The sequence below is a fragment of the Solanum verrucosum genome, unplaced genomic scaffold (genome assembly GCF_900185275.1).
Source record: "Solanum verrucosum unplaced genomic scaffold, falcon-dt-bn FXZP01000176.1, whole genome shotgun sequence".
NCBI classification, from domain to species: Eukaryota; Viridiplantae; Streptophyta; class Magnoliopsida; order Solanales; family Solanaceae; genus Solanum; species Solanum verrucosum.
Window position 1 is genome coordinate 2,970,990 of NW_026020412.1, and position 15,148 is coordinate 2,986,137.

The following is a 15,148-nucleotide window of genomic DNA, read 5'->3' on the forward strand; positions in this document are numbered from 1 at the left end:
TTCAAGTATTCAACAATGGAGGTTGCAGAATTGGAGACGGTACTGAAGACATTTGAATCTGCTTTGTCCCAAATTAAATGGCGCCTCAAACTTTCTTCCAAGCGTCGCCTTGAAATAGGTTACTCATTCTACCACTCTCTTGTTTTTATTCTTGCAATTCCAAATTGGAATGAAAGTGAAAGATTTTTTTTTATGGATTGGTTTCAATTGAATTTAATTAAGTTTCTGGGTTTTGTGTCACGTTTATTCCAATTGAATGAAGTTTGTGTAAACTTATTCACCTTCACGGCTTAAAAAAGCATAATAAAAAAGTTTTTGGTGAGCCCTATTTGTAGACAAATATGTACAATCCTATTCCTCCTGTTCCTGTTCTAACATTTCCTCTCAAGTTGGTGCATACAAGTAATATGTATCAAGTTTGTTACATATGTAAATAATATGGGGACAATTGAGGGAGTTGGTGAAATATCTACAAGCTAATCAATTGACTTCACAAATTTTGTACAATATCTCCAAAGAGTATCTTTTATGTGATAAAGTGACAGTTAATTTCAATATGCTTAGTCCTCTCATGAAGTACTAGATTTATTGTGATATGAAGGGCTTCTTGGTTATCACTCATAAGTTCCATCTGATTGAATTCTCCAAATTCGAGTTCTTTGAGCAACTGTTTGGTCCAAACTAGCTCACAAGTTGCTACAACCATTGCTTGATATTCTGCTTCTACACTAGATAGAGTAATCACACTCTGTTTCTTACTCTTTCAAGACACCAAATTACCTCCTATCAAAACACAATATCCAAATGTAAAACGTCTATCAGGAGATGATCATGTCCTATCATTGTTTGTTTATCCAATGATCTATTCATGGCCTCGATCCTTGAAGAGTAGTCCTTTACTTGGAGTTGACATTATATACCACATAATGGGAACAACTGCATTCCAATGATCATCACAGGGAATATCCACATATCGACTTACAACACTCACAAAAATAGAAATATCATTGTGAGATAATTCAATTTACCAACCACCCTCCTCTATCTTTCAGGATCCCTAAGTAGCTCCCCTGTCCTGGAGGAGTTAAGCTTTCAGATCCATAAGAGTGTCAATAAGTCTAGATCCCATCATTCTAGTCTTCGTAGGAATGTCTAAAGCATACTTGTGCTACGAAATAACAATACTTGATCTGGATTGAGCAACCTCAATACCTAGAAAATACTTCTGTCTATTAAGGTCTTTAGTATGGAAATGTTGAAAGAGGTGTTGCTAAAAATTAATTATACCATCTTGATCATTGCCGATGATAATGATATCGTCAACATAAACCACCAAATAAATACACATATTTGTAGTAGAATGCCCATAAAGTGATAAAACACAGAGTGATCAACTAAACTACAAGTCATTCCTAACTCTTGAATTAGTGTGCGTCTGTGCCAAACTTCTCAAGCCTGGCTCAAGGAGAATGTATCAGACCATAAAGTGATCGACAAAATTGACATATAGGGCTACTAGCCTCCCCATGAGCAACAAAATCAAGTGGTTTCTCCCTATAGGCTTCTTCCTCAAGGTCACCGTGCAAAAAAAATAATCTTAATGTCCAATTGATGAAAAAACCAATGAAAAAAATATCCATGTATAGGAAAAGGTGGAAAAACGTTATTTAAGCCACAAGAGAGAAAGTATCATTGTAATCAAGCCCAATATAAAATAATAAGAGCACAACACGTGGTGTGTGATTTATGCTCACAAGTCACAGGTTCGAACTCGCCTAGTATTCAAGTGGAGAAGGATAGAAGGGCAGAACATCTATACTAGTTTAAAACCGTGTGCCACTGGCCCTCGAGTATTTCTTGACTATAGAAAAAATAATATATTGTTTTCTTTTAATTTACTTGGCTGTTGTTTTAAGTTGGAATTGTGAGCTTTCAGAATTTTACTAATGTACAAGTTGTCAATTGTTAGTATCAATGGAATATGAACGCTTTAGCCATGTTTTATCTTTAGTTGCATGAGTAGATAATCTTAATCAGAATTTGGGCAGACATTATGGCCTTGTGCACTGAGATGAGGCCAGTTGTAATGGTGGACTATGGAGGGAAGATGCCTGAACTGCAAGAACGGCTTTGTGCATTCCTTAAGCATTGCAAAGAGGTTAGCAAGTTCAAAGTATAGTGATATATGCTGACTTTCTGTCCCTTGAAGAGATTGAAAACTAAAAATACTTGATTTCCCCACTCCCTTATAGTTTTCCTAGTTCATGTTTCTTTTGACATGTTTGCTATAATTTATTTTGTCAATGCTGAGGTTAATTGTAATCAATTGTGGAACTTATGGTCTCCAAGGAAAATACTTTGGCCAAAAGGGGAATATTGGCTTCCTTCACTTCTATAATAACAAACCATAGGAAGTGATCCCGAACACTATTACAATCCATATCCCAGAAAGCCATGATGACACCTAACCTAATCTGACCCATCAGGGGAATAATGCAACACGATTACACCCAATATGAAAGACATTAACATAAATAATGGCATCAAATACCGTGTAATCTAAACCTTCCTGGTGTCACAAAGTCACGACCCACGAGCTACTAGGAATAGGAAATAAGACTTTGATAAGAATAATACATCATCTGCTTGAAATAAAAAACAGAAGTATAGGACTCTAAGCTACCATGAATTAGCTGACAACTCGACACTGGAACGCTAGTTGATCTTCAAAGCTCTCACGAATTGCGCTACAACACAATCTATATCTGCACACTAAGTGCAACAAGTGAAGTATGAAGCACAATAAATAACTCAATTAAATATGCACAACAAAAGCATATACAAATAGGTACAAATATAACATATAATAGTATGCACTATCTCAACTATCTAAGTTCAATGCATCGAATGCGCCAAATCAACATATATAATGATATACACAAGTTAGCATTTATATGAAATCGTGAACATGAATCAATAATCTAATATGCATGAACAAAACTCAAGCTTTACTCAACACCAGAGCTCCATCACAGATCAATCTTGCGTGTACACTGCTCGGGTGTTTCGGGTGATGCAGCTACTCATGAGGGACAAATTCATATCCATATGCCGCACGAACAGCTCAAGTGTGACGTGCCTTAACATAACCTGCACGGACAATTCACATGCTATATCATAAATCCACATGAACAACCTCACGTGCCATAGCCTCATCTAGGTGTGCGAAGCATATGTGCAAATTAGAATGCATATGTACAGTGCATGACTATCAGCTAAACATGTAATCTGACATACATATAGCTCATAATGTAAAATTAGCATAAATACAGTGCCTATAACATTATACTAACATTATAAAAATGCTTAAAGTAGTCATTGCACATGAAAGAACATAGCAAGCATGTATATAAGCATCAACCTATACCCAGCAAAACATTTATAATCCCGGTGTTCGCATATATACACGTCACCTCATATATATGGTACCTTGATACATAGTATATGTAAAATAGTACTCCCTCTGTCCAAATTTAAGTGTCTTACTTTCCTTTTTGGTCTGTCCAAAAAAAAGTGTCTCTTTCCAGATTTAGTAGGTTTCCAATTCCAACATTCTATATGACAAGTTTAAAACCACAAGATTTTAAGGACTACACACATCTTTAATTTTGAGACCAAGATTCAAAATCTCCCTTTATTTCTTAAACTCCGTGCCTAGTCAAACTAAGACACTTAAATTGGGACAAAGGTAGTATCAATTTGGGGAAATTTCCCCATTGAGGTCAAAGTCTTAAACTTGTTTCAGTCCTAGGAATCTTTAACCTTCCAAATAGCTTTACCGCATTCGGATTCCATCGGACGGCTCCAATCTATTTTTAAAGATTACTCAACGATGTCAAATATAGCCGCAGAGGTGTATTTCATAATTAAAGTCACTATCAAAATCAAATCAACCGCAAACCCTATGGTTAAACCTTGAAATAAATTACATGTTCGGGCGGGGTACCCATAACCCTATGAGTCAAATCTATAACTAAATTTCCAATTCGAGTTCGTTTCGATGTTCAAACAATCAATTTAGTGTTCCTAGGGCTTGTGTCTCAAGTCCCCAATTTTACCCGTCAAAGTCCATGTTTTAATGGTTATTTTTCAAGTATAAACATGATGAAACTCTCTCTCTCTCTCTCTCTCTATATATATATATATATATATATATATATATATATGTTGTGTAGGAAATTGAAGTACCACATAATAAACAAATGTTATCTGCTATTGCTTTCAGGACTGCTCAATATTTAAGCCTTTGCATGTTATGGTTATAGAAGATATGATATACTTGGTTCACGCAAGCGCATTTGCAGAGTTTGTTAAGTGTAGTTTGAACTTGGATACGAGACTGATCTTTGTAGACCTTGAACATGATCCTCCAAAGGTAGCTCCTTTATTGTCTTCTATAGCCTTGAACCATTTTGTTTTTACGTCCTTTCCTTCTCATGTTTCTTTACCAAGATTGATGTTACTACAGATGATAACACAAGCAGAAGAAAGCTGTGTGGCTGCAGAACTTGTATTGGCACAAAAGACATTTTCGTCCGTCTTTTCTGAAAATGGAATAAAGATTGATCACTTGGAACATCAGAAACCAGAAGTTAGAGCAAACACCGACTCATCTTTATATAAGCCAACTTCTTCACTGTCTTCGGATGTAATTGATCTCAGTGAATGCATTAAAGATAGTCATGTTACTATCCCAACTCTAAATGGGTAAGTCCCTTATCTAAATCAGCATATTTATATTACACTTGATGAGAATATTTATTGCTTTGATGGGTTTTGAACATCTATATAATCATTTAAACATTGTGTTCAGATATTATACGTAGGAATGATTTCATTAGGGATATGATTAGGATTTGATGTGTAATTATACATTACAAAGATTGTACATATTGTAATATTATAAATCCCAACCAAGCTTGAGGGAAATAATCAAGTTTGTGAAAATCTTGATAGCTTTGTGGTGTCAGAACCAGGGAGCTGGTCTCTAAAGAGTCTAAAAGTTGTTAGAAAGTGGCTTGAGTCTCACTAGGGAAAACTACTTCACTGTCAGAGCCTCATCTCCCATTCCTAGGACCTTCCAAGGCTTAGACCTCTCTAGGAAGGTTGCAAGGTCTCAGGCTCTCAGCAATCGTTCCCCTTAAAATTTACTACTGAAATCCTTGTAATGCCTTTCCACTCGCTAGAGTCTAACATACCTGCCGGAAAGGGACCCATTATGCAGCGACCTTTTCAGTCGGATCTTTTTTTTTTTGAGAAGGTAACAGTCTTGTATTATATTCCAAAAAAATCAAACCTGCCACAACTTGTTACAGGTTTACTAATTACAAATAAAAGGAGAGTATCAGGAAGATCCTCAATCCTAAATAAACAAAAATTACAAGGTGCCTAAAGCATTCATTACTGATTCTAGATCTTCCATATACTCCTGTTTACACCAAAAATGAAATAAAACCAAGCAATTCATCTTCATCTTCTGGATGCTGTTACTTTTGTTCTGGAAGCATCTGAGGTTCCTCTCTTTCCACACAGACCACCAGATACAGGTGGGGATGATCTTCCATCTTTCTTTATGACCAGAAATGTAGGCAAAGCTACTCCATATCTTCAGGGCCTGGACAATATTTCTTGGCATCACCCAAAAAAGGTCCTTCCAATTGATGAAAATGCTCCACAAAATATTAGTGATCCTACAGTGAAGAAAGAGGTGATTGACTGTTTCAGCCTCTTCTCCACACAGGAAACACCTAGGGCTCAGGTGGATACCCCTTTTCATGAGGTTCTCCTGAGTCAAAACAGCCTGCTTTGCTAGTAGCCAAGTGAAGCAGGACACTTTAGGAGGTATTTTAACTTTCCAGATAAGTTTCCATGGCCAGCCAGTAACCTGATGGGTGAAAGAGTTAAACTTTTTGTAAGCTTCCTTCACACTAAAATTTCCGTTGCAGTTATGATTCCAAAACAATCCATCAGTCGGATCTTCTGCTTTGAACGTTGTTTCGAGGTATTTACCAACTGCTACTGCTACTGCTACCAGTAACAATCGATTTGGTTGGAGCTAGTGAGTCCACCAGGTCAATATCGTCCACTTATCGGGTTGCTTTCACTAACAAAATTAAAGTTGTGGTGCTCGAAATTACTGTTTTTTTGACTCCCTCAATTGGTCTGTACTTTTGGGGCTTTAATATCTTTGTTTTCAATCCTCGAATCATCAAATTTTTTCAACATGACAGAGAAAGGTGTCACTTCAAACATAGGTGACATCAAACCCATAGTTTCCTCCATTTCAAGTTCTCCCACTATTACCGTTGTGAAACAGGAAGGTAATTACAATTACTCATCAGGGTCTGCTTGAACTGAGTTATGGTTTATGTGTCACTGATATGATGATCACTTAGTTAAGAGTTCTTGTGAAGTTGCTTATACTTGAAGAACTAGTCTATCGACAATTATGTAGTCTTTTGTGGATTTCTTTGCATCCTGTGTTACTTAACTTTATATGATAATATTTCTTATAAAGATGAATATTCTTCTTATTTATTGAAGATCCTTCAGAAAAGAATCTAATTTGGCCTCAAAAGGTCAAACGTGACATTCAACTTATAACAGAAGGAAGTATGCAGTAATTCTTAAGTCCGTTATCCCATTTATTGTATAGTCTTTATGAGACCGATAGTATCTCTCCTAATTTATACTTCTACTGTATTATGAATTGTTAAACCCTTGACTGTTTCACTAAACAAATTATACTGCTGTGCAAATAATGTGAAGGAGAATTGTTTGTTTACAAAAATTTATGCTGGCTACAAAATTGTGATACTTGAAGTTCAGTTTGGAAAAAGAAGGAAGTACGTCAAAGATTGTCTCAGGAGGTTCCCTCATACCAGATGTGTGCAGAATGGTTCTAGAACTAAAGAAGATGTTTTTCACCAGAAAAGCTGTAATTTTAAAGATCTGAATTGTGTTCTAACCCTTTGCCAGCTTATGACTGGTAGATATGGCCTGTGGGATATGTGGCCAGCTGATCAGGTATCTAAAGTGACTTAACTTGATAAGTAGTGTGTTTCTCCAGCCTCTAAGGCTTTTGATCTAGTGATAAGAGTGCAATGCGTGATGTGTCGGTTAGCACATATCAGGGTTTGAATCATACTGTTAACAAAAGCTTGATATTAAAGTGGAGAATGGTGGAGGGATGAACCCATTATCCATCGTGTTCCCAACCGTGCGTTGCTTTGAGGATTTCTCGGTTATAAAGAAAAGAGTATTGTGTTTCACTTTTTTGCAACTAGCCTATTAGATGCAACATGTCCTGTTCCAAAATTGGGTAATTTTCTTTTGGATATTTAAAGTTGACTGTCTAGCATGCAAATATTCTGAATAACAGGTAGTAATTTTTACTTATTTTCCTAAGAACCATGTGCCATCATCTAATGATTTTCATATATTCAATTACAATCTTGCTGCAGATGGCTGCTTGGTTATCCTATAGTTTACCTATTTGGGATGGCTCATATTGAAAATGCCATATATAACCTCTCTACCAAGTCTCTGAATCTTTTCCAAGTCCTTGTTTGCAGGTTTGTTGATTTCTTTATCCGCATTTCATGATAATTTTCGTTATCAAATTTTAACTGTTTAAACCAGAATTATAGTGGAAACTATCACCGATTCCAACTAGTTTGGGATTGAGTCTTATGTGTTGATTGAAATTAGTATCTGTAGCTTGTTTATGGAGGGATGCATTTTATTTTTGGAATGACCTGAAAGAATTGATTGTTAACTTTTATGACCCTCTGGCCATCTTTCCTGCATCAATTTGACAACATCAGTGTCAAACCTTTGGTCTTCTGAATTCCTACAATTATTTAGTTTTCATTAGATTTAGAAAGGTTTAACAGTCTTCTGATTCTCAACTTCAAAATTTTACAGGAGTGCCAGATGCAATAGAGGATCTCAGGCTCAAAAAGAGGAACTAATGAGGTAGGGTTCCGAATTATGTGATGCTAGAAAACATTCTCTTTTCTTTCTGTCTTCTATAACTCTTCCTTTGATGCAAGTGTCCATCTTGATGTTTCCTTCTTTTTCTCAGTTCTGTGTTCTTGAGAACTTACCAAAAACTTTTTCTCCCTCTCTTTTCCCTTTTTATTGTTCTTGGGAAAAGTACTTCTTAGATTGCAGCAACAATGTAATAATACAGGAGCATGTTTCTCTATTTGTATGATTAAGCCAAAATGAAGGCCACCTTCATTTAAACAAATATTTTATTTTAAAAAAAGAATGCCCTATATTTTTCCGAAGGTGCAGACCGATACAGTTCAGCAGTTATCTGAATGACCTTATGTCTGAGTAAGTCAGCTGTGTAAAGTCATTCCGTACTAACTGCATCATAGTATGATACATTTGATGCACTCACAATCAATCGTGATGATAGTAGTTAATCTAGGAGCTGTGGCTCGAAGAAGATGAAAACTAATTCAGGGTACAACCGAGAAGATTAGTTGAGAAGATGTAGAAGAAGGAAGAAAGAATAGAATGATATTATTCATGAAATGAGTGAATCAGTACATTTCCCATGTATTTATACAACTAATCAATGGGTAAAATGACTTAAAGAAGAATACAACAAAAGTAACTAACTAACTAATTTCTTGACAGCTGAACAGTGTTAACTGCCTAACAGTTCTAACAGCTTCTAACAGATTTTCAGATTCCTTTACATTCATTTTAACTAACTCGACTACATATACTTGCATCAATACCCTCCAATTGAAGAATAGCCTTGTCCTCAAGGCTGGAATGAAGGAAATCTATGCTGCAACTCTGTGAGAATTTCCCAGGTGGCCTGAGTTGCATCAATGCCCAGCCATTTAACCAACACCTGACAAACAGCCTTATTACCCCTCTTGATCATCCTCCTCTCTAATATAGCCTCAGGCAAGGGGCAGTAGGGACTAGATATATGTAACACTGGAGGATGGGTGAGGACAGCAGGCACTTCATGGCATTTTTTCAACTGTGATACATGAAAAGTAGGATGGATCAATACATCTGCTGGAAGCAAAAGCTTATAAGCAACTTCCCCAATCTTAGCATCAATCAGATAGGGACCAAAGTACTTAGCAGCTAACTTGTTAAAGGGTCTAGTGGCCACAGAGAACTGCCTGTACGGCTGTAGCTTTAAATAGACCCAATCACCCACACTAAACTGTCTGTCAGACCTATGTTTATTGGCCAGATCTCTCATTCTTTGTTGAGCCCTGGACAATTGGAACTTCAGCAAGGCAATAATAGCTTCCCTAGCCTCCAAGGACCTGTCAACCATCTCATTAGAGGATTCACCAGCCAAATAGGGAAGATGAATAGGTGGCTTTTGACCATAAAGAACTTCATAAGGGGAGTATTTGATAGCTGAATGATAGGTTGTGTTGTACCACCACTCAGCAAGAGGCAAGTGAGCAACCCACTCCAAGGGTTTATCTAAGCAGAAACACCTCAGATAAGTCTCCAAGGTCCTGTTCAAGACCTCAGTCTGACCATCAGTTTGAGGATGGTAGGCTGTAGATTTATGCAACTGAACTCCTTGCAAGGTGAACAATTCTTGCCAAAATGAACTCAAGAAAACAGGGTCTCTATCACTCACTATAGTAGAGGGCATACCATGCAGCCTAAACACATTGTCCAAGAAGCTTTGAGCTACAGTCTGAGCAGTGTAAGGATGCTGCAAGCAAATGAAATGGCCATACTTACTCAACCTATCAACCACCACTAAAATGACATCCTTGCCTTTAGATTTAGGTAAACCCTCAATGAAATCCAAGCTAATGTCAGTCCAAACACCTTCAGGGATAGGTAGAGGTTGAATTAAGCCAGGATAAGCTGAGGCATCATACTTGTGTCTCTGGCACACATCACATCTGTTAATGAAACTCCTGACATCTGTAACCATGGTCTTCCAGTAGAATAGGGACTGCAATCTCCTAATGGTAGCATCCATTCCAGAGTGGCCACCCTGAGGTGTAGAATGCCACAACTGAATAATATGTTCTCTCAGCTGATGGTCAGACCCTACCACCAATCTTCCCTTCCACCTAAGCTGAGAGTTAATCCAAGTAAAGGATTTATAAGGTTGCACTATCAGTTTAGTGATCAAGTTCTGTAAAGCAGCATCAGAAATCCAAGATTGTTGAATCTGACAGAAAAGTGTATCATGGGGTGTAAGCAAGGACAAGGCCAATAACTCTGCACCTTGATTTCTAGAAAGAGCATCAGCAGCCTTGTTGTCCAGTCCTTTTTTGTATTCAATAGTAAAGTCAAAAGCCATAAGCTTTGAGATACCAGCCACTTGAAAATCAGTGTGTATAGTTTGTTCCAGCAGATGCTTCAATGCCTTCTGGTCGGTCTTGACTATGAAGGGTCTACTTAACAAATAATGTGACCACTTAGTCACAGCAAAAACCAATGCCAGCAATTCTCTATCATAAACACACATGGACCGATGTCTAGGGGCCAGTGTTTTACTAATATAAGCAATAGGGTGCCCCTGTTGCATTAGGACAGCACCAATACCTGTACCACTTGCATCTGTCTCAATAACAAAAGGTTCAGCATAGTTTGGCAAAGCCAAGACAGGAGCAGTCACCAAGGCTTCTTTGAGAGTAAGGAAAGCTGCAGTAGCTTCTTCAGTCCAAGCAAAATTGTCCTTTTTAAGTAAGTCATGTAGAGGTCTGCATATAGCTCCAAATCCTTTGATGAACCTCCTGTAGTACCCTGCTAAACCAATGAAACCTCTGAGTTGCTTGATGGTAGTAGGCAGTCCCCAGGCTTGTACTGCAGATACCTTCTTAGGATCAGTTGCAACTCCTTTAGCACTGATAAAATGTCCTAAGTACTCCACTTCTGTTACCCCAAAAGCACACTTGGATGCTTTAGCATACAACTGATGGTGTTTCATCAGCTCAAACACCGTTCTTAAGTGATCCACATGAGCAGACATAGTTTTGCTATAAACCAAAATATCATCAAAGAAAACTAACACTGATTTTCTAAGTAATGGTTTGAAAACTGAATTCATAAGACTTTGGAATGATGAAGGAGCATTGGTTAGCCCAAAGGGCATTACCAAGAACTCATAGTGACCCTCATGAGTTTTGAAAGCTGTTTTATGCACGTCAGATTCTGACATTCTCAATTGGTGATAGCCAGCTCTAAGATCAATCTTAGAGAACACCACAGCACCCCCCAACTCATCCAATAGATCCTCAATAATAGGGATTGGGAATTTATCCTTCACTGTTAAATGATTCAGATCCCTGTAATCAATACAAAGTCTCCAACTACCATCCTTTTTTCCAACTAACACAACTGGGGATGCATATGGACTAGTACTGTGCTGTACAACCCCTTGATCTAGCATCTCTTGTACCAACTTCTCAATAATATCCTTCTTTACTCCGGGAAACCTGTAAGGTCTCTTACTAATAGGTGTTGCATTGTCTATGAGTGGTATTCTGTGATCATAGGGTCCTCTGTGAGGTGGTAATGCAGTAGGAATATCAAATATACACTTGTATTGTTCCATTAAAGAAACCAAAACAACTGGAATGTCATCACCTGTGGCTGTGATAGCTTGGATGTGGTTACATTGGAAGGTAACAGGTGTGTTTACTGACAACATATAAAATTGTACTTGTTCTGCAGGTTTTTTATTCAACACTTTAGCCTTAGTAGTCTTGACTTGAGTGGTTGCCCCTCTCAACACGTGCTTCTTCCCTTGGTGCATGAACTCAATGGTCCTTTTGCTAAAATCAAAGAGAATTCTCCCCAATGTATTCAACCATTGGACCCCCAATACTATATCAATATTTCCTAATGGCAGTAATAGGAAATCAGAAGAAAATGTAGTCCCCTGTAACAACCACTGCAGATTCCTACAAATGGAAGCAGTTTGTACCTTCCTCCCATCAGCTACACTAACAGACTGTTCCATGATTGTGCTGGCCTTGCATCCTAGCTGCCTTGCCATTTCTTCATCAATAAAATTGTGGGTACTACCTGTATCAATAAGAATCTGTAATGGTCTTTTCTCATGATACCCAGTGACTCGAATGGTCTGGTACCCAGTGACACCAGTGAAGGCTTGCAATGAAATTGTCATACATTCCTCAGGATTGACAATGTTATCAATTGCTTCTTGATCCTGGAACTGATCTAGATCATCTTCCATAGTTACATCTCCTTCGTCACACAATTCTACTAAGAACAACTGCTTCTTGGCCTTACACACATGCCCCCTTACATACTTTTCATCACAAAGGAAGCACAGTCCCTTGGCTCTTTTCTCATCCATCTCTGCTGCAGTTAAGAGCTTCCTTCCATTAACATTGCCCTGAAATCCACTAGGTTTGTTATAAGAATTATCAAAAGGTTTCCTGTAACTAGTATTAGCTGGTATGGGCCTCTGTACATTCTGATTTCTATGGAAGTTTGGAGTTGGTAAAATGGGATTCTGATTTTTTCCAGAAGATCTAATTCCCCAGGACTGAGCTTGTGCCTCAAAAACTTCCTCTTGCAATCTAGCCAACTTGTAAGCTTGCATCAGAGTCTTTGGTGCCTGCATCCTTACTGATTTGTTCAATTCAGGTTTGAGGCCTCCTAAGAAACAACTGATGGCATTCTCATTAGACAAATTCACCCCAGTCAGCAGCCTATCAAACTCAGCTTGGTAAGCTCTTACATTGCTAGTTTGTTCCAGGTGCTTAATGGATTCCATTGAATCTTCATATCCATCCCCAAACCTTTCATTCAAAGCTAAAATATACTCTGTCCAAGTAGGATCTACAGCAGTGTTCCTAGCTTTCAGATAAGACCTATGCCAAGCAATAGCTTCCCCATCTAAGTGAATTGATGTGACTTTGACCCTCTGACTATAAGGAATTTCATCCATAGAAAAGAATTGGTCCACCTTATACAGCCATGTTTTCAGATCTTGCCCAGAAAATCTAGGGAAATCTAACCTAGAGCATCGAGTGAGAAAATTACTAGTTACTCCAGTCTGAATGTCTCTACTTGTGTTCAACTGCCTCAATTCTCCAGAATTGTCACCTCCAGCAGAAGATTCACCTCTGCAATTATCCAATTCCTTGTCTCTCTGCTTCATACCACCAATGGCTTGCTTGATTTCCAACAATTCCTTATCTGTCCTCTCATTTCGATCATTCATAGTCGCCATCAATTTCTGCAATTGCTCTTGAATCTGCAAAAAATTGTTATCTGCCTCTGTCGATCCTTCTGGGTTCTTGTTGCGAGTCAAAGCCATGCCGAGGAATGAAAGCTCTGATACCAATTGATGCACTCACAATCAATCGTGATGATAGTAGTTAATCTAGGAGCTGTGGCTCGAAGAAGATGAAAACTAATTCAGGGTACAACCGAGAAGATTAGTTGAGAAGATGTAGAAGAAGGAAGAAAGAATAGAATGATATTATTCATGAAATGAGTGAATCAGTACATTTCCCATGTATTTATACAACTAATCAATGGGTAAAATGACTTAAAGAAGAATACAACAAAAGTAACTAACTAACTAATTTCTTGACAGCTGAACAGTGTTAACTGCCTAGCAGTTCTAACAGCTTCTAACAGATTTTCAGATTCCTTTACATTCATTTTAACTAACTCGACTACATATACTTGCATCAATTCCTATTGATAGCTGTCTATTTTTCCATTCTTATTGTTCCTCTTTTGGAGGAATGAGGTGGAGTTACGCTCTAAATCTGCATCTTGGGACCTTATTTTGTTTCTTTCAGTTTTAGTCCCAATATTGAATGGTAGCTGAAACGAGATGCTATGTATCCACTGCAAAAACAAAAGTGACATTACTGCTGCTTTTCCTTCTCTTCTTGATTTTATGCTTCGTGCAACTTTTGACCAGTGATGCAGCCATTGTGCTCTAAGGGACAACTTGAATTATCTGGATACCTCAAATATTCACCAAATGAAATAAAGCGACCAATATCCTGAATACCACCTAAATATGACCTTTGCATCTTCCACGTTATAAAAGATCGGTTTCTGACCTTACCAGTTTACACCTGGTTTAAGCGTATGTTTCAGTTAGATAGTGAAGTAATGAAGCCACATAAGTTTTTTTCAGGTATGCTTCTAAGAGTTTATGTTTGGATAGAGGCTTCCCTCTTTTGTCATTTGTCGCTCTCTTCCTACTCCATACCTAGTGTATGACTAGAGGCTTCCTGCTCTTGGCCTATTTCACCTTTTTAACTTTCTATCTTCATACCTGCATTGCTGCTTTAGATGTCTTTAAAGATTGTCATAAGCGCTAAGCAGATCATTATTTTCATTCGAGTATCAATCGTTTCTATACTTCACACTGTTGATTACATTTCATACATTGAACATTTGGAATTGACAAACTCATTCTTTTGATCTTAGTTTATACTTAGCGTTAGCTTTTGTTTTCTTACGGTGCTAGACTTTTTCTGTGTCAGTTTCTCTGTGCCATATGACTTGAGCTTGGAAGGAATGAATGAACCATGGGTAGAGACATTTTTGACTCGCATAACGGCAAAGCAAGAAAGATGCAACCAAATTTGGACATCCCTACAAATGGAGGTTAACGCTTGTTATCCACAAGCAATCGCGTTATAGTAAGTCGCTGCTTTGCGCTTAGCCTCTAGGTATTTGATTTGAGCAGAATTGCATAATGTTTTTACCAGCCATTTTCCATCAAACATGATATCAGAAGAATATCAGCTTTTAAGTCACAGTTGGTCTTTCAAGTTATCTTATTTTTAATATCTACATTAGAAACCAAAGGTTTTTGGCTTCTTTTGTGCAATGACTAGTTTCTCATTTAAGTCTTTGATTGGTAAGTTGTATTTTTATGTTTTTAAGCCTTTTTTTAAGAATGAGATGAGAAAGATAAGCTGACAAAGAAATAGTAATATGGTATCAGTTTTATATTTATCTTATTGGGAAAGAATTCTGCTTCATCTCCTTTAATTGTCTTCTTTTGTGGTGCTGATTTTGTTTAGTGCTATAAAACGAAAGTATCGAACAAGGCCGCCTCGTA

The 15,148-nt window shown here is 37.6% G+C and overlaps 1 protein-coding gene across 2 annotated transcripts; it reads left to right on the forward strand.

Moving 5' to 3' along the window:
* LOC125840716 (uncharacterized) lies at positions 1 to 14,833 on the forward strand. Of its 2 annotated transcripts, none has more exons than XM_049519683.1 (7): positions 1 to 118; positions 2,049 to 2,158; positions 4,286 to 4,435; positions 4,529 to 4,767; positions 7,524 to 7,634; positions 7,987 to 8,037; positions 14,565 to 14,833. In XM_049519683.1, the coding sequence occupies exons 1-7, from the start codon at positions 16 to 18 to the stop codon at positions 14,722 to 14,724; spliced, it is 924 nt and encodes a 307-aa protein (XP_049375640.1). In that variant the 5' UTR covers positions 1 to 15; the 3' UTR covers positions 14,725 to 14,833. The 2 variants fall into 2 exon arrangements, with proteins under 2 accessions (XP_049375640.1, XP_049375641.1); XM_049519684.1 differs by having other exon boundaries at positions 10 to 118; positions 2,038 to 2,158.
* Positions 14,834 to 15,148: the final 315 nt, after the last annotated feature.